The following is a 19,884-nucleotide window of genomic DNA, read 5'->3' on the forward strand; positions in this document are numbered from 1 at the left end:
GTCTATGGGGGAGGATAGTGTTAAAAGCAGAGCTAAAATCCACAAACAGCAGCCTCACATAACTCCCCGGCTGCTCCAGATGGGACAGAGCAGCATGGAGAGTGGTATTGATGGCGTCTTGATAGAGACGGACCTTGATATCAACACCTTGGTATTGATAGAGAGTAGGGGGTGGGATCCCCTGCTCAGGCCCTGGGGATGAGGGGTTGAAATAAAGGAGGAGAAGGACCGCCCGGAGGACGGCCTTGCAGAGACAACAAAGCAGCCTTGTCGGGTGAGAGAGACCTCAGGCGACCCCTCCGGGCCTTTCACCCCTCGAGCTGTTGATACAGCTGGGACTAAGAGGCCATCCAAACACCCCATTCACCCACGCAGGACGACGAGCCAGAGTGGGCCCCTCCACCTATAAACTCCCCTCCTAGTGATCTGCAGCGAAGAGGTTGTAAACCCTTCAATGGAGTCCCGAAACCCCTCAATGAAACATCAGGATTTCTCAAAGAACCATCGCTGACCAATGGGCATCGTCCAAGGTGAGAGGCAGCCAATCCGAAGTCAGGAAGCAGCAGCCCCGTGTCTGGAGCGCGCGATCCGCCAGGAGAGCGCAAGAAACCGAGAGCAGAAAGCGGGGAAGAAGCGCGCTGCAAAATGTAGCAACAGCGGATACAATGCATCCTCCTGTTTCCTTGTTTCTTGCAAGACAGAAACAGAGGGCGATCCAGGGCTCCCCCCCCCCTCCCTCCCTAGCAGAAGGTCCTTTGCCCCCCAGCTTCGCCCCAGGAGGCAGCCCATACCCCAGGCAGAAACCCCTCGGGATGCAGAAGTGAATCCGGATCCTTCCAGAGGAGAAGCGCAGGAAAGCCTCGCGACTGGGAGGAGGTGTGAATCTCGTTCTTGCTCTTTGGGGAAGCAGCTCCTTCCAAGGCGGTGGGAGCTGGGATGAGGGGCGGGGGGGGGGGCGACACTTTCTCCTTTCTGCAGGACAACCACTCCTCTTTTGTGACCATGGCGCGACGTTTTGGTGATGGTGGGAGGGATGCATTGTGGGAAAATCCCTTTCACCCCTTGCTGGGGGTTCTTCCTCTTTGCCACCTTTGAACCTTCCTTGCAAGAAACAAAGATAAGGTCTGCTGACCGCTATTTTCCTTCTTCAGCTTAGCTGGAGTCTCCTCCTTTTGCTGCCCCTAGGTAACTGGGGAAGAAGCGGTGTGAGGCCCGTAAACCCGATTATTTTCTTTAACCCTGTTGCTCCTGCTTCCCTTTCCAAGGGAGGGAACAGCTCAGGAGCCAGCCCAGAGGGTTGTCAAAATAAGTCCCTCCTGGAGGCTGCGATGCCCGGGGCTCCTGCTTTGCAGAGGGAGGGGGGAGGAGCGCGGCTCGCCAAGGGTTAAAAGGAACTGAGCTGCATTCCTAGAGAGGACAGGAAACAAGGGGGGGACGAGGTCCTCCCGAGGAAATTCCCCCCCCCCCATTTTCTCTCTTGCAGGGGGAGGTTTTCGTCTCCTTTGCAGGAGCTGCGTCGGTGGCACCTTTGGGATCTTGTAAGTCTCCTCTCTCTTCCCCATAGGGCGCAGGGGGGAGAAGGGGGCAAGTCCCAGGGCTGCCGGGGAGGGGCGGGGGGGGGAGTTTATCTTCTTCTTCTTGGTCTTCCACGAACACGGCCTTAACAGTGAGTCCGTAAGTGACTGTGGAGGCCAGTTCTGGATCCACGCGTCCTTCCACAGTGGGGACATTGCTTTCCAGACGGAAGCTGATCACGGTGTGGATTTGCCAAGCGTGCCTTCCTCTTAGCATGTTTCTCCCTTGTGTCCTGAGTTCGAGTGTCTTCAAAGCCCAGGACACCTTTTGAAAAGGTGCCCTCGCAGGCCACTGTTTCCCAGTTGTCAGTGTTTATACTACAGTTTTTTAGATTTGCCTAGAGACAGTCTTTGAACCTCTTTTGTTGACCACCAGCATTATGCTTTCCATTTTTAAGTTCGGAATAGAGGAGTTGCTTTGGAAGACGGTCATCAGGCATCCTCGCCATCGCTCCCGGACCCCCAGCCCCGAGGCTAAAATCGAAGCCAAGACAGCGAGCGGGATCCATTCCGCTCGCTGTCATGGCTTCTTTCCTCTTTGAGGCTCGGGGGGGATTTTTTTTTCTTTATCCCCCCCCCAAAAAAAATTAAGTGCGCCCTATTGGCCGGTGCGCCCTATGGGGCAAAAAATACAGTAAATGACATAAATGTGTCATTTCCTAAATGACATAAATGGGTATTCAGTGAGGAGGGGCAGACCTGTGGATTGGAGAAAAAGGTGGGATGAATATGCCACAAATAAAAAGGGGAGCCCATCCATTAGGGGCCAGTTTCGTAGCCGTCTTCCAGGGCAGTTCCACACAGAGGACCTTGCAAGCACCCTATGGGATCCAGAGCAGGAAGCCCCATGGCCACATCCTTTCTGTGCCAAAGGTACGGTGGCTGGAGCTTCAAGTGGGCACTGCCAGGCCCCGAGGCCACCTGAGGGACCAGGTGGATGCCAAAGAACCTCCAAGCAAGTGGGGCAGGGGGGGGGTTAAGCTATGTAACACCTTCACCACCATCCCCATCCCATTTTCACCCTCCGTTCCCAAGGCAGATTACAACATCAAAACACAATACTGAAAAGAACTTAAAGCCACTTACAATCACAGAATGAAGGGCAGTCCTACTTTTCTTGCCTTCGAGAGCTGTCCTTTGGTCAGCTCAGGATCTGGCCCTCAGAACAAAGGAAAAGGGGACCCCACCCCAGTAGTCTTTCTTAAGAACAGGGGAGATTCCACGTTCTGGAAAAGGAGAGAGGCGCTGGAAAGAAATGTGCCCTGGCATTTGGGGGGGGGGAGGGACCCCCACTCTTGCCTTGAGTCCAAACTACACTTGGTACAAATGACTCACTTGCCAATTCTGACTTCATTCTTTCTATTTTAAAAAAGAAACTCTGAGTCTGGGCGGTGATTCCTGCAAATACTTCTCCATGCTTGTCCAGGGAACCCTTTTCTCCTCCTTACTGTGTATCAATTTTATATCAGAAAAATGTATTTGCTTTTTAGGATTTGCCAAAACCTCTCATTAGGACAGGCAGAACTTGGCAGAAGACCTAGGGACTCCTTCCAATCTCCTGGAGGTGTCCAGAGAACAGAGATGGATGAGCAAGACTCAGCTGGCCATGAATCAGGAAGAGGCCTTGCAACCCACCATGGGAGCAATGGGGGATTCTGGGAAAACTCTGTGAAGAAGATACTGGGTGAGGAGGACACCCTTTGCTCAGAGGTGCAGAGCCAGCAGCTCAGGCAGTTCTGCTACCAGGAGGCCAAAGGACCCCGAGAGGTTTGCAGCCAACTCTACCACCTTTGCTGTCGATGGCTGAAGCCAGAAAGGCACACGAAAGCTCAGATGCTGGACCTGGTGATCTTGGAGCAGTTCCTGGCTGTCCTTCCTCTGGAGATGGAGAACTGGGTGAGGGAATGCGGAGCGGAGACCAGTTCCCAGGCGGTGGCCCTGGCCGAAGGTTTCCTCCTGAGTCAGGCAGAGGAGAGGAAGCAGGCAGAGCAGCAGGTGAGAGAGACTTTCCTCTGGAGACTCCCAAGGGGCTCAAAAGAGGAGGGAGAGTATTCCCAAATCATTTCCTAATGGCCCATCCTTTTTTGGAAAGCATCCAATGAATGATATCGGACAGCCCTAAAGTGTTTGTGTCCTAAGTCTTTCCATTTCTAATCTACTTTTTTGAATCCTTGTTGCTCTTTCAGGGGAAGGATCTGTTAGCAGAAATGGGTCCGGATTCCTCTGAGGCAGAGAAGACTCCCTTGGACTCCAGAGAGAGGCCTCTGGGTAAGGAGGAAGGAGTTTTTTCTCTGTTGGGTCACATTTTGTGGATTCTGAAACTAATCTGTGATTTCTTTTCATCTTATTGGAGAATTCACAGAGGACCAAGAGCCCAGAGAAAGGGAGATGTATTTTTGCACAACTAGTATGTCAAATGGGTGCAAACGTCCACATTTACATGGCAACTCCTCCTTGTTTGAAGGCGCACCTGTAGTTTTCCTTCGGAGTGAAGCATGCGCTCTTGGCTTCCCACTTACCTTCTTCTCTCGCAGGAGACGGAACGAGGCCAGCAAGACCTGTTTGTCCATCTTTTCTTGGTGGCGGAGGGGAAGCTGCCCCTGTGGACCCAGAGCAGGTAGGAGGAAGGAGCCATGTGGGGAGAGAGGATGTCATGGACTGGTGGGAGGAACTGCCAAGGAAGGAGGGTTGAAGGCTCAAATAGGCTTCTAAGCAGTTCACACCCCATACCAAAGGGTGGCCTGGATTCACCTCATCAGTCCCACAATGGGGCTTTCCCCCTCTCATTCCCCTGCACACCTTGGAGATGTCTATAGGGCTTCAGGAGGGTCCTCCCCACCCGGCCAGAACAGCACAGAGGGAAAGAAGAAAGGGGATCCTTCCATGTAGAAAACGGGAATATTTGTGCACAGGATTTGAAGAATGATTTGAAGAACACTGTTAATAGTTTCATTCTCCCGTCGCTGGATGTGTGAGTGTTAGATCACATGTCCTATGTTTACATTCCATGCTTTAAGCGTGAGAACGGAAGACAGTTCCTATCACTTCCGTCCCGTTTGTTCTGTCTCTTGTTGTGCATGCGTTTTCGAATGTATGTCTTGTTTGAAGTCTGGACGGGTGAGATTGGAAACCTGCACTCAGGGGGAGACACACCAACAAGCACCAGGTACTTAATACCCCTCGTTAAAATACAGTGGTGCCTTTGGCTACGTTGCCATCAGGTTATGTTACCTTCCGGTTACGAACGTGGAAAACCGGAAGTACCAGACCGGGTTACTTCCGGGTTTCTCCAGTTGCGCATGCGCAGAAGTGGTTTTTCGCTGCTCACACATGCGCATAAGCGATAGACCGCCCCGCACACATGCGCAGAGCAGGCACTTCGTGTTGCAGTAGTTTCTGGTTGCAAATGGCCTCTGGAACGAATCCCGTTCGCAACCAGAGGCACCACTGTACACAATGAATAATTCATTAGCCCAACAAAATATGCATCCATAAAATGCACAGAAAAAGATTCCCATTAAAACAGGACATCAATTAAGAGGCAGAAGACAACAAAGTGTAACAGTTCACCTTTATTTGGTCTAAGAGGACAACCTTTCCCTTTTTCTTTTAGGGTCCAGTGTGCTTTGAAGATGTAGCTGTCCATTTCACAGACGAGGAGTGGGCGTTGCTGGATCCTGACCAGAGAGCTCTGCATAAGGAAGTCATGGAGGAGAATCGTCGTATCTTGGACTCTCTTGGTAAGGCTTCCTCTTGGATCATCCTATCTGCTTTGTAATTCAAAACATCTCTCTATGGGAGGAACCTCTGATATTTCAATGGGGCTCAACAGCACCACCCGCAGCACCTGGGATGCTAACACTCCCACAGTCAGCCTTGGATGGAAGACTGTTGACTGCTTTCCCTGTGAATATTCTTCCTCCAGTCCTGCCTTTTCAAAGCATGAAACCCAGCCAGGTGGTTGCCAGAGTGGTGCATGCTGTGGTTATCTCCTGCATGGACTACTGCTATGCGCTCTCCGTGGAGCAACCTTTGAAGGTGACCCAGAAACTGCAATTAATCCAGAATGCGGCAGCCAGACTGGTGACTGGGGGCGGCCGCTGAGAACACATAACGCCAGTTCTGAAAAACCTACATTGGCTCCCAGTACGTTTCCGAGCACAACTCAAAGTGTTGGTGCTGACCTTTAAAGCCCTAACTGACCTCGGCCCAGTATACCTGAAGGAGCGTCTCCACCCCCATCGTTCTGAAGTCCAGTGCCAAGGGCCTGCTGGTGGTTCCTTCACTGTGATAAGCCCACCCTGTGGAAGCCCTCCCATCAAATGTCAAGGAGATCAACAACTATGTGACATTTAGAAGACATCTAAAGGCAGCCCTGTTTAGGGAAATTTTCTAATGTCTAAAATTTTACTGTATTTTTAAATCTTTGTTGGAAGCCGCCCAGAGTGGCTGGGGTATAAATAAATTACTATTATTATTATTATTATTATTATTATTATTATTATTATTATTATTATTATTATTATTATTCCTGAGGCTCTGATCTGTTTGCCACTTAGTTGCAGGTGGTGATGAATTGGAGATGAAGAACGAGGGAGACCACAAGGAGATCCACACAGTGGAGGAACTGTCTCAGGAGTCAGACTGTGGAGAGAGCTTCAGACAGAGCTCCCATTCCACTTCCCATCAAAGAAATCCGCTTGAGAAGAAACCCCATCAGTGCTTGGAATGTGGAAAGAGATTCAGACACCGAGGCCAGCTTACTGTTCATCAACTTATTCATACAGGGGAGAAACCCTATAAATGTTTGGAATGTGGAAAGAGCTTCACTCAGAGCTCCCATCTCACGACACATCAAAGAATTCATACAGGAGAGAAACCCTTTCAGTGCTTGGAATGTGGAAAAAGGTTCCGTCAGAGACACAAGCTTACTGTCCATCAGAGAAATCATACAAGGGAAAAACTTTATCGGTGCCAAGATTGTGGGCAGAACTTCAGAAAAAAGGACTGTTGCGCTTCCCATCAAATAATTAATACAGGGGAGAAACACTATCAGTGCTTGGAATGTGGAAAGAGCTTCAGTCGAAAGGACAGTTTGACTTCCCACCAAAGAATTCATGCAGGGGAGAAACCCTATCAGTGCTTGGAATGTGGAAAGAGCTTCAGTCACAGCTACCAGTTAAGTGTCCATCAAAGAATTCATACAGGGGAGAAGCCATATCAGTGCTTGGAATGTGAAAAGAGATTCACCCACAGCACCAGTCTCACAGCCCATCACAGAATTCATACAGGGGAGAAGCCATATCAGTGCTTGGAATGTGGAAAGAGCTTCAATCAGAGTGCCCATCTCACTTCTCATCATAGACTTCATACAGGGGAGAAACCCTATAAATGTTTGGAATGTGGAAGCAGCTTCAATAGGAGCAGCAATCTCACTTCCCATAGAATAATTCATACAGGGGAGAAACCCTATAAATGTTTGGAATGTGGAAAGAGCTTCACCTGGAAAATAAGTTTCACTTCCCACCAAAGAATTCATACAGGGGAGAAACCCTATCAGTGCTTGGAGTGTGGAAAGAGCTTCAGTCACAGCTACCAGCTAAGTGTCCATCAAAGAATTCATACAGGGGAGAAGCCATATCAGTGCTTGGAATGTGGAAAGAGTTTCACCCGGAGCACCAGTCTCACTTCTCATCACAGAATTCATACAGGGGAGAAACCCTATAAATGTTTGGAATGTGGAAGCAGCTTCAATACGAGCAGCAAACTCACTTCCCATCAACAAATTCATACAAGGGAGTAACCTTACCAGTGCTTTTAGTGTGGAAAGAGGTTTACTCATAAATGCCATTTTAGGGCCCATCAAAGAGTTAATCCATGAGAAAAACCCTATCAGTTACAAGAGTGTGGAAAGAGCTTCAGAAAAATGGATAGTGTCATGTCCCATCAGAGAATTCATACAGGGGAGAAACCCTAACAGTGGCAAGCATGTGGAAAGAGCTTCAGCCACAGAGCCCGTCTTATTTGCCATCAAAGAACCCACAGTAGGGCAAACTACAGTAGTGGCTGTATACAGATTTAATTTTAGGAGACTTTAGTTCATATGAGGTAATGATTGCAGCTGGGTTCTTTGCCACATCTGGTGCCCCATAGAAATACCTACTACGTACCCAGAGCTGTGACTTTTAAGTTCTTGGCCAAGGTGTTGAATTCCATCTTCACGTCATGCCTGGGGAGGGGGATAACAGTGATTGGGTGACACTGATGAGGTTGCTGTCCATGCTGATCTTTCCTACGAAGGACTTGGTGTAAAAAATGTGATAGTTGATTGAATATTAGATATTATAGATTTCGATCAAAGTGTCCTAGTATTAATTGCATCCAGCCTTTTAGATAGAATGCATTAGGCTTGACTTTTGTATGCCTGCATTTTGTAAACCTCATTCCACCCTCCTGTAAAGTTGTCATGTGTAAGTTTCCTACCGCTTCCAGCCTTTTCAGACCCTAGAATCATAGAATCATAGAGTTGGAAGAGACCACAAGGGCCATCGAGTCCAACCCCAGATTGGTGGGGCTCCTTGTTTTCTCCTGCTCTGGAGGGTGGGATCCGAACCCGTGGGTTAAAAGATAACAGGAATGGAGATTCCTACTAAACTTCAGAAAGATCTCTTTGACATTAGGAACAGTTCAACAGTGGAAGAGACTCCATCAGAAGGTGGTGGCCTCTTCTTCCTAGGAGGTTTTTAAGCGGAAGTCAGGTGGCCAGCTCTCACTGAGTTGAGATTCCTGCACTGCAGCGGGTTGGACTAGATGTCCTTTGAGGTGCCCATCTTATATTTGGGCATCTGGCTCTTCCTGCCCAAGTGCAGAACTTTACGTATGTCCCTGTTGAAATTCCTTTTGTTAGCTTGTGCCCAGGTCTCCAATCTGTTAAGCTCATGTTGAATCCTGATTCTTTCGAGCGAGCCAGTGTGGTGTAGTGGTTAAGAGCGGTAGTCACGTAATCTGGTGAACCGGGTTCGCGTCTCCGCTCCTCCACCTGCAGCTGCTGGGTGACCTTGGGCCAGTCACACTTCTGTGAAGTCTCTCAGCCCCACTCACCTCACAGAGTTTTTGTTGTGGGGGAGGAGGGGAAAGGAGAATGTGAGCCGCTTTGAGACTCCTGAAGGGGAGTGAAAGGAGGGATATCAAATCCAAACTCTTCTTCTTCTTCTTCTTCTTTCTTCTGTGACATTAGCTACCCCTCCTAGTGTGGTGAGCGGCATTCTCTGATGAGCGTCCCCTCAACTCTTCTGTCCAAGTTGTCTAATAAAGGCATTGAGCGACAGACCCAGGACAGAATCCTGCGGCAATTGTCGCTTTCTTCCAGCACAGTGAGAAATATGCATTGGCCGTCTTTAGTGCCCTTGTTTGGCAGCCTGTATTGTGGTATTTACACTCCTGGTTCTGCAGAGACCCATCCCCTCACCCTCCCAAATAGGAGACAGCCAGCATGTTCAAAATCGATAAATTAAGGTCTACGTCTCGCTCAGGCATGTGCCTCCAAGCTGCAGATTGGTGGTGCTCCTTGTTTTCTCCTGCCCTGGAAGGTGGGATCTGAACCCACGGCTTCAAGGTAAGAGGAAGGGAGATTCTGATTAAAGTTCAGGAAAACCGTTCTGACTGCATGACGTGTTGAACTGTGGATCAGACTCCCTCCGAAGGAGGTTTTTAAGCAGAGGTTGGGTGGTCCTCTGTTCGTGCATTGCAGCGGGTTGGACTAGATGTCCTTTGAGGTGCCTTCCTCCTCTCCCCTCCTCTTCTCTTTCTGACTGCCACAGTCATCCTCCGCATCTCCAGGAAGGTGGCAATGTCTGCTTGAAGCTCTTCCTGGGATCTGCTGAACAGACAGAGGACGCCTGCTGCCAGAAAAGGCACAACTCCTCTGGGAGTCAGGAGAAGCAAGGTTGCATAGTGACACCCAAAGGACACCAGAGAAATAAAGTTTCTGCACAGGGATACAAAAGGTTATACACAAATTTATCTAGAGGTTCTAGGCGTCACCAGAAGAGTTACTTTGTTTTGGAAAGAAGCAAAAGGCTTCATTAGGAAGGAAAAAATAAGAGAGCAAGGCTGAATGAAATGGGGGCGGGGGGGGAGAGCCTCCCTCGACCTCCGAGTAAAGGTCGCATTGCGTGATTTCTCTCTTGAGGGTCCCAATCCTTTCAAGGTGCAGTTTACACCAAAGTCAAGCCAGGCTGGTGTCGGGAGAGCTTCTGGCAGAGCCCCTCCCGCTCTGGGTCTTTTGTGCTCCTCCTGCTTCTGTTTCCAGGGGAAGGGAGAGCTCAGAAGCCGGTCCAGGGGGTCCCCCAAAGAAGACCCCCCCCCGGGTGCTGCTGCGATGCCCAGGGCTCCTGCTTTGCAGAGGGAGAGAGAGGGGGGAGCTGGGGGCGCCCGGCTGGCCCAGGGTTCAAAGGAGCTGGGCTGGATTCCGAGAGAGGACTGGGAATAAAGGGGGCCACGTCCCCCAGAGCCAAAGACCCTTCCCCCCCCGTATTTTAGTCCTGAAGGGGGGCTGCATGGGGGGGGACCCCCGAGTCAGGGAGCAGAGGGTCCCGGCCCCCTTCTTCTCTGCAAAACCAGGGAGGGGGCGAGTTTGCAAGAGCTCTGCCCCTCTCCTCTTCCTTCCTCTGGGGGTCTTTGAGTCAGAAGGAAAAGGCCGACGAAGAAACCCCCTTCGGGTGGACGAATCAGGCGCATTGGGGAGGAGAGCCAGACATTTCGACACGAAATACAGTGGTACCTCGGGTTAAGAACTTCATTCGTTCCGGAGGTCCGTTCTTAACCTGAAACTGTTCTTAACCTGAAGCACCACTTTAGCTAATGGGGCCTCCTGCTGCTGCCGCGCTGCCGGTGCGCGATTCCTGTTCTCATCCTGAAGCAAAGTTCTTAACCTGAAGCACTATTTCTGGGCTAGCGGAGTCTGTAACCTGAAGCGTCTGTAACCCGAGGTACCACTGTATTGTTCTTTTCCACACGTTGTCACAATGACCTTCAGATCAAAGACAGATCAAAGAACCTCCGGTTGCAGACGCTTCAGGTTGCAGCATCCGCGAAGCCCAGGGACTATTTCTGGAAGGAATGAAGTCCTTAACCCGAGGTACCACGGGATCTGCCAGGCAGGCCAAGCCGACCTGCTGGGCGAGAAAGAGCAAGAGCGAGGCTGCGGGAAGGCGGACGGCAGAGAAGACCCCCGGGCGAGGGGGGCCCGGATCCTGCCGCGTGCTGCTGCTTTCCCCCGGGCCCGATCCTGCAGGCTCTCCGGATCTTCTCCGCTCTGGGCCCCGCGCCTCCCCCCGGGGGCTTTCCCCCACGAAGCTCGGCCCCGTCCCGGCTGGAGGGGGAGAGAGCAGCTCGCCAAGGGTTAAGGAAGGGCCGCCGAGCTGGCTTCCTAGAGAGGACCGGAAAGGAAGGCGGGCCGCTCCTCCTCCTCCGCTCTGACGTCCCTTCCGGCCTTGCCTTCGCCGGCCGGGCTCCTCTCGGGGGAAGCCTGCGGAACTCCCGGCCCCGGGAAGGGGCCAAGGCGGCCCTCGGAAGCGGCTCCGGAAAGCAAAGCCCCATCAAAGGAGAAACGGCGTCGCTTCTCCTTTTGTGCACCTCCGAGGCTGAGGTAAGATGATCATAGAATCATAGAATCATAGAGTTGGAAGAGACCACAAGGGCCATCGAGTCCAACCCCCTGCCAAGCAGGAAACACCATCAGAGCACTCCTGACATATGGTTGTCAAGCCTCTGCTTAAAGACCTCCAAAGTAGGAGACTCCACCAAACTCCTTGGCAGCAAATTCCACTGTCGAACAGCTCTTACTGTCAGGAAGTTCTTCCTAATGTTTAGGTGGAATCTTCTTTCTTGTAGTTTGGATCCATTGCTCCGTGTCCGTTTCTCTGGAGCAGCAGAAAACAACCTTTCTCCCTCTTCTATGTGACATCCTTTTATATATTTGAACACGGCTATCATATCACCCCTTAACCTCCTCTTCTCCAGGCTAAACATGCCCAGCTCCCTTAGCCGTTCCTCATAAGGCATCGTTTCCAGGCCTTTGACCATTTTGGTTGCCCTCCTCTGGACACGTTCCAGTTTGTCAGTGTCCTTCTTGAACTGTGGTGCCCAGAACTGGACACAGTACTCCAGGTGAGGTCTGACCAGAGCAGAATACAGTGGCACTATTACTTCCCTTGATCTAGATGCTATACTCCCATTGAGGCAGCCCAGAATTGCATTGGCTTTCAAGACTTTGTGGATCTCAGTTGATTTGGTTTCCTCTTTCTCCGGGGCCACTTGCATTCATCATCCAAAGGAGCATTCTCAGAATTGCTTCTCCATTAGGGAGTCTGTCAGCTGTCTCTCCCCTGGTGCTGCTGCTTCTTCCTCCTTCTGCTCTCCCAATATTTCCCAGCTTCTCCCCTCTGCAGCCTCTGAACTATGACCTTCTGCAAACCACTGTTGTCAATCTATACTGTCCTCCTCTTCTCGGGAAGGTTCAGGAGGAGGGAAAGGGGTCTCCAGCATTCCTCTTGGGTCCAGTCCCGGACACCACCTGGAGCCTGTTGGAGAAAAAGGTGGGATAGAAATGCCATTAGTGTACATGACCCCAGTCAAGCTAGCAAAAATTTATCATTTGCCTGATAATAACTGTTGGAAATGTAAAGAAACTGAAGGTACTTTCTATCACCTTTGGTGGACATGCCCGAAGATTAAGGCTTTCTGGGAAATGATATATAACGAAATGAAAAAAGTGCTTAAATGTACTTTCCCTAAGAAACCAGAGGCCTTTCTCTTGGGCATTGTCGGCCAATTGGTGTCAAAGAAGGACAGAACTTTCTTTATGTATGCTACAACAGCAGCAAGAATACTTATCGCAAAGTATTGGAAGACACAAGATCTACCCACCCTGGAAGAATGGCAGATGAAAGTGATGGACTATATGACACTAGCCGAGATGACTGGCAGGATCCGCGATCAGGGAAAGGAGACGGCGGAAGAAGAATGGAAGAAATTTAAAATTTATCTTAAGGACTATTATAAACTTGATGAATGTTAGAATGTCGAGGTTTTGAGCAAGAAAGGGTTACAGCAACATAAGATTAGACTGGAGGAAAGTTTAAGAGGACAGAGGATCGACAGAAAAATTTACAGTTGCTAAAAACTTTTGGTCATTGGGATGCAGAAAGGGGAGGTATGGGGGAGTCTGAGAAACAAGGTTTATGAAAAAAAGGTTATGAAACTATACATGTTCGTATGTCTTTTTATATGTTTGCATTGTTTTAAATTTTTTTTTGTAAAACCAATAAAAAAAAAATTATAAAAAAAAATAGAAATGCCATTAGTAAAAGAGGGAACCCAGGTGAGAACCCAACCGCTGCATTTGGGGCCAGTTTCCGAGGCGTCTTCCAGGGCAGTTCCACCCAGAGGGCCTTGCCACCGTCCCCGCGGATCCAGAGCAGGAAGTCCCCAAGGGACGGTGGCTGGAGCTAGACATGGGCCCTGCTGCTCACCAAGCCACCCAAGCAGATATGGCTGGGTTGGGGCGAAGCTCTGGACTATGAAGTGGGGTTGGGAGGTACCCCCACTGTTGCCTTGGCTCCAGATTACACTCACTTGTCACTCACAGTTATGGCTTCTCCCTCCTCCTCCTCTCCCCACGATTCCTCAGGGAACATTCTTCTTCTCTTGGCTGTGCTTTGATCTTACAATAGAAGAATGTGTTTGATTCGTAGGACTTGCTGCACCTTCCATTTGAACTTGCCAGAGGACCAAGAGGCTCCTTCCGATCTCCTGGAGGTGTCCTGAGAACAGAGATGGATGAGCAAGACTCAGCTGGCCCTGAAGCAGGAAGAAGCCATGCCATGGAAACGGGGAGCAGTGGGGGATTCTGGGAAAACTCCATGCAGAAGATCCTGAGTGAGGAGGACACCCCTTGCTCAGAGGTGCAGAGCCAGCAGCTCAGGCAGTTCTGCTACCAGGAGGCCAAAGGACCCCGAGAGGTTTGCAGCGAGTTCTACCACCTTGACCATCAGTGGCTGAAGCCAGAAAGGCACACGAAAGCTGAGATGCTGGACCTGGTGATCTTGGAGCAGTTCCTGGCTGTCCTTCCAGAGGAGATGGAGATCTGGGTGAGGGAATGCGGAGCGGAGACCAGTTCCCAGGCGGTGGCCCTGGCCGAAGGTTTCCTCCTGAGTCAGGCAGAGGAGAGGAAGCAGGCAGAGCAGCAGGTGAGAGAGACTTTCCTCTGGATCTCCCAAGGGGCTCCTAAGAGGAGGGAGAGTATTCCCAAATCATTTCCTAATGGCCCATCCTTTTTTGGAAAGCTTATTATTATTATTATTATTATTATTATTATTATTAATGACACCCTTGTGGCTGGGTGCCTTCCAGCACATATAAATGCATAAGAAGACATCAGATGTCTTCTAAAAGTTACACAGTTTTTTATCTCCTTCTCACCTGATGGGAGGTCATTCCCCAGGGTGGGGGCCACTGTGGAGAAGGTCTTCTGCCTGGTTCCCTGTAACTTCACTTATCACAGAGAGGGAATCAGCAGAAGACCCTCGGAACTGGACCTCAGTTCATGGAGACGCTCCTTTGGGTATACTGGGCCTTTGAGGCCAACACTTTGAATTGTGCTGGGAAACGTTCTGGGAGCCAGTGAAGATCCTTGAGGACCAATGTTTCATGGTCCTGGCAGCCAACCCCAGACACCAGTCTAGCAGAAGCAGGAAGCAGCTTTCACCTCTGTCCCCCGAAAGCGCTTGCCTCTGCCATTCCTTCTCTAACCCTTCTCCCCATTCTCTGTTTTGAATCCTTGTTGCTCTTTCAGAGGAAGGATCTTTTGGCAGAAAGGGGTCTTGATTCTTCTGAGGCAGAGAAGACTCCGTTGGACGCCAGAGTGAGGCCTCTGGGTAAGGAGGAAGGAGTGTTTTCTCCCCCGTTTTGTCACATTCTCTTGGTTTTGAAACTAATTGTGAGTTCTTTACATCTTTTGGGGGAAGATACCTGGAGCCCAGAGCTCGGGGGGGGGGAGATGTATTTTTGCACAACTATTACAGTGGTGTAATACAGTGGTGTAAGGACGCGGGTGGCGCTGTGGGTAAAAGCCTCAGCGCCTAGGGCTTGCCGATCGAAAGGTCGGCGGTTCGAATCCCCGCGGCGGGGTGCGCTCCCGCTGCTCGGTCCCAGCGCCTGCCAACCTAGCAGTTCGAAAGCACCCCTGGGTGCAAGTAGATAAATAGGTACCGCTTACCAGCGGGAAGGTAAACGGCGTTCCGTGTGCTGCGCTGGCTCGCCAGATGCAGCTTTGTCACGCTGGCCACGTGACCCGGAAGTGTCTCCGGACAGCGCTGGCCCACGGCCTATAGAGTGAGATGGGCGCACAAACCCCAGAGTCTGTCAAGACTGGCCCGTTCGGGCAGGGGTACCTTTACCTTTTTATTACAGTGGTACCTCGGGTTACATACGCTTCAAGTTACAGACTCTGCTAACCCAGAAATAGTGCTTCAGGTTAAGAACTTTGCTTCAGGATGAGAACAGAAATTGTGCTCCGGCGGCACGGCAGCAGCAGGAGGCCCCATTAGCTAAAGTGGTGCTTTAGGTTAAGAATAGTTTCAGGTTAAAAATGGACCTCCGGAACGATTTAAGTACTTAACCCGAGGTACCACTGTATATGAAATGGGTACAAATGTCCAAATGTGCTCAGCAGGGGAGACACTTACGATCGTAATTTGATTAGTTTACAATTACAGTCCAATAATTGCCTCCTTATAACAATGCGACATTATGATACAATTACTAATACCAATCTTTAAGATACCAAATTACCGTATTTTTCGCCCCATAGGGTGCACCGGCCCATAGGGCACACCTAGTTTTTTTGGGGGGAAATAAAGAATAGGCTACTATCCGCAAGCCTAGGGAACCTGCGGGAAGTCACGCCCGTCTCCCCAGGCTTGTGGATATCTGCCCAAAGGCTTCGGGATGCAGGCAACTCTCTTTGGGATGCGGGCAACTCCGCAAACCAGGTCGGGGAACAGCGGGATGGCGGCACTCCGTATTTGCAGAGTACACAGCGAAAGGATGAGCAGTACGTGCCACATGCTTAACTTTGCTTTATTTTCACTTCAATGTTGAGAGATTACAAACATGTATCTTGCCTCTGCGGGAGCAGAGAAGCAACCGTCCTTCTCCTCGGAACAAAGAACACCGAGGGAAGAGTGAAAAACAGGAAACCAGTGTACGTCACATCCAGTCTCCCATTCCCGTGGGAAACCCAACAGTACTCTGACTGTGGAATGTAAACATTGTCTTGTGACAAGCACTTCGCTGCACAGTGAAGAAAGCAGAAACCAACAAGCTTGTGGGGCTGCCCGATATCTGCTGTGCAGCGCGCCCCAGGCTTTGGGATGCAGGCTGCTATCCGCAAGCCTTGGGAGCCCGACGGGAACTCCCGCGGAGCTCCCAAGGCTTGCGGATAGCTTCCTGAAGCCTGGAGAGCGAGAGGGGTCCGTGTGCACCGACCCCACTTACTCTCCAGGCTTCAGCGAAAGCCTGCATTCGCCCCATAGGACGCACACACATTTCCCCTTCATTTTTGGAGGGGGAAAAGTGCGTCCTAGAGGGCGAAAAATACGGTGTATAATATAGGTGGCCCCCCGCATGCTAAAACCGATGGTTTGATTATTTTCTTGATTTCTGTATTCCAAAATCTTATTAATTTCAATTACACTCCTGTCAAGATAACAATCCTTTATACAACAGCTGCAATATTAATGACTTCCATTTGTAATGAAACATCAAATAATATATAAAACTACAAGTGAGGCACTCCAGCGCTATCCATACTCTTCCCATGTGTGGCAATCTTTCTGTTCGTGATGTTTCTTCCTGTCCTTGTAAAATGTTTTATCTTTTCCTGGTTGTTGCTGTTCTCCATTATTCCTTGGACGGAGCTAATATCCCATTGTGGTTTCAGAAATTCTCCATCGCTCTGTCCTGTGCTTCGTTGTTTGGCAACTTTAACAGCAGCTGCAAAAATCACACTGTCCCAATAAATAATCAGTTTTTGCCATTTTTCTTCTCTGCCTGGGAAGGAGAGGGATCGGTCAGAACTGCAAATGACTCAGTAATGAACCTTATCAGCTCCTACACAACTTTCAGATTCCTTACATCCCTCTGTCTGGCCTAAGAGAAATGCGCATTTATCCAATTAAATTAAATTAAACTCCAAGTCCTTTTGGCATTATTCAGTTCAGTCTGTATATAATAAAAAATGGGGAAGAGTCAGCTCTAATTTTCCATCGTAAACAATTTGCAAAATAGAGCTTCCCTCCCTTTTTCCTTTTTGTTTTTACACACACAGTTCCATTTGATGTTATATTCCATATCTGCAGTCCAGTTTCATCCCTGCTCACCTGTATATATATAATTTGAACTAATATTCAATGGCGGACTGCCAAATCATTAATAATAATAATAATAATAATAATAATAATAATAATAATAATAATAATAATAATTTATTATTTATACCCCGCCCATCTGGCTGGGTTTCCCCAGACACTCTGGGCGGCTTCCAAAAGAATATTAAAATACAATAATACATCAAACATTAAAAGCTTCCCTAAACAGAGCTGCCTTCAGATGTCTTCTAAAAGTCTGGTAGTTGTTGTTCTCTTTGACATCTGGTGGGAGGGCGTTCCACAGGGCGGGCGCCACCACCGAGAAGGCCCTTTGCCTGGTTCCCTGCAGAGAAGAAAACTTGATATAAAGAAGCCATAGGCTCCCCTCCCCCCACTCACTGTCTTTTGCACCAAATGAAGTCTACTTTCAAATTCAAACCTTAAAGACTTTGCAGCTGGTTCAATTCCACAGTTTATGATCTCATCTCTTCCAGCAATGCCTGTGCATTAGTCCAAATTGAGCTCTGATTGACAGGAGAACCTCTGCTTCTTAATGGCAGCGAAGGAGGGTTTTCGGCAGGCAAAGGGCTTTTGCACTCAGCGCCTCCCTGCCTCTCGCAATCCATGCCGGAGCCGGAACCTGGTACCAAGGCGAACTGGGAGTGAAGCCCGTTCCCCCCTGTCCCTGGGGGAAACTTGCAAGGAGAATTACCCTCAGTCATCCTTGTTTTTCCTTTGCCAACGATCTCCCGCTGCCTCCATTAAAGCAGAGCGGAACCGGAAGCTAGCAGGGGAGACTTGGACAAGCCCCATCTGTACGTAGAGATGCACTGTTTCACCTCTGAGGGAAGCAGGCGCTCACGGTTTCCACTTACCTTGGTCTCTCCCAGGTGACGGAATGATGCCACCAAGACCTGCTCCTTCATCTTTTCATGGTGGTGGAGGGGAGGCAGCAGCTGTGGACCCAGATCAGGTAGGGGGAAGGAGCCTTGTGGGGAAGGACTGCTTGGATGCAGACTGGCTGGACACAGTTGGATGGTGGGAGGAGCCAGAGAAGAGGGAGCCGACTGGGAGGAGGAGGAGGGGTCTGAAGCTGGAGAGGGAAGAGGGCTCAGGGAGCAGAGGGAGTCTGTGGCAGAGAGCAGCCCAGACTCCGAGGCAGAAGCTGCAGCAGGAGAGAGGGATGAGGAAGGCAGAGAGGGGTCTGGCCGCTGTAGAAAACAGCAGAGCCAAGTGAATGTTCTCTAAGAGGACAGCCTTTTTCCTGTTCTGTTAGGGTCCAGTGTGCTTTGAAGATGTAGCTGTCCATTTCACAGACGAGGAGTGGGCGTTGCTGGATCCTGACCAGAGAGCTCTCCATAAGGAAGTCATGGAGGAGAATCGTGGGATCTTGGACTCTCTCGGTAAGGCTCCCTATTGGATCAGCCTATCTGTTTTGTAAATCAAGACATCTCTCTATGTGACGAACCTCTGATATTTCAATGGGGCTCAACAGCGCCACCCACAGCACCTGGGATGTTAACACTCCCACAGCAAACCTTGGATGGATGGCTATTGATTGTTTTCCCTGTGAATATTCTTCCTCCAGTTCTGCCGTTTAAAACCACGATCAGGCTGTCTGAACTGCCCAGTCCTTAAATGTAGGATTCAGAGTGATTTTTGACCAAAGAGTTGCTTGACAGATTCCACGACTGAACCAAACAAACTCCATCCCAAAACAGAGCCAGGCTTTTTGAATCTCAGGCAGTGAACCCTGTAGTAACAATAATGATAATTTTATTATTTTCACACTGCCCATCTGACTGGGTGGCCCCAGCCACTCTGGGCAAATTCCAACAAATATGAAAAAAAATATAAAACATCAGACATTAAAAACTTCCCAATACAGAGGTGCCTTCAGAAGTCCTCTAAAAGTTGCATAGTTATTTCCTTGACATCTGATGGGAGGGCGTTCCACAGGGTGGGTGCCCCTATTGAGAAGGCCCCCTGCCTCGTCCCCTGTAACTTCTCACAGTAATGTAACATTTAAGTACAGTGGTACTTCGGGTTAAGAACTTAATTCGTTCCGTAGGTCCGTTCTTAACCTGAAACTGTTCTTAACCTGAAGCACCACTTTAGCTCATGGAGCCTCCTGCTGCTGCTGTTAGTGAAGTCTGTAACCTGAAGCGTAGTTAACCTGAAGCGTATGTAACCCGAGGTAACACTGTACAGTGGTGCCCCGCAAGACGAATGCCTCGCAAGACGAAAAACTCACTAGACAAAAGGGTTTTCCGTTTTTTGAGTCGTTCCACAAGACAAATTTCCCTATGGGCTTGCTTGGCAAGACGAAACGCCTTGCGAGTTCTTGCGAGTTTGTTTCCTTTTTCTTAAAGCCGCTAAGCCGTTAATAGCCGCTAAGCCGCTAATAGCCGCTGAGCCGTTAATAGCCGCTAAGCCGCTAATAGCCATGCTTCGCAAGACGAAAAAACGGCAAGACGAAGAGACTCGCGGAACGGATTAATTTCGTCTTGCGAGGCACCACTGTATATCTTAAATTTTGGACAGGGAACTTTCCCGCTTTGGCCACCTTTTAATTTCCGTCTTAAAAACTAAGGGGGGAAATCTGGGTGTCCTATGGAGCGAATGCAGGGGGGGAGGCAGGCAGGAAAAGCCCCCAAGAGCCACACACAAGCTTCGCGCAGCTCTTGTGGGCTTTTCCCCAGGAGGGAGAAGGGACTGACGCGGCCAGTCAGTCCCTTCTCCCTCCTGGGGAAAAGCCTTGCGCAACCTCTCCAGCCGGGGGGGAGGCTGCGCAAGGCTAAAGAGGAAGCCAGGGCAGTGAGCGCAATCCATCCTCTTTAGCCTTGCGCGCCTCTCCAGTCGCGGGAGGCTGTGCAAGG

At 49.9% G+C, this 19,884-nt stretch overlaps 2 protein-coding genes across 7 annotated transcripts in view; both read left to right on the forward strand.

The window, feature by feature from the left end:
- Window positions 1–19,884, forward strand: part of LOC308590300 (uncharacterized protein) — a 32,911-nt gene that overhangs the window by 9,545 nt on the left and 3,482 nt on the right. For 2 of the 6 annotated variants that reach the window (XM_081200220.1, XM_081200221.1), the window contains 4 exons: window positions 13,395–13,825; window positions 14,431–14,512; window positions 17,896–17,978; window positions 18,282–18,408. In XM_081200220.1, coding sequence (XP_081056346.1) covers window positions 13,412–13,825; window positions 14,431–14,512; window positions 17,896–17,978; window positions 18,282–18,408 — 706 coding nt within the window. In that variant the 5' untranslated portion in view covers window positions 13,395–13,411. Of the gene's footprint in view, window positions 1–1,037; window positions 1,539–3,064; window positions 3,570–3,760; window positions 3,843–4,108; window positions 4,192–5,187; window positions 5,315–13,394; window positions 13,826–14,430; window positions 14,513–17,895; window positions 17,979–18,281; window positions 18,409–19,884 lie in introns of those variants that run through there. The other 4 variants (XM_081200222.1, XM_081200218.1, XM_081200223.1 and 1 more) reach the window with 4 other exon arrangements.
- Window positions 1–19,884, forward strand: part of LOC308590321 (uncharacterized protein) — an 84,297-nt gene that overhangs the window by 3,797 nt on the left and 60,616 nt on the right. The gene's annotated exons all lie outside the window — the stretch shown is intronic.

Source organism: Podarcis bocagei, assembly GCF_964188305.1.
Source record: "Podarcis bocagei genome assembly, chromosome: 7".
NCBI lineage: Eukaryota > Metazoa > Chordata > Lepidosauria > Squamata > Lacertidae > Podarcis > Podarcis bocagei.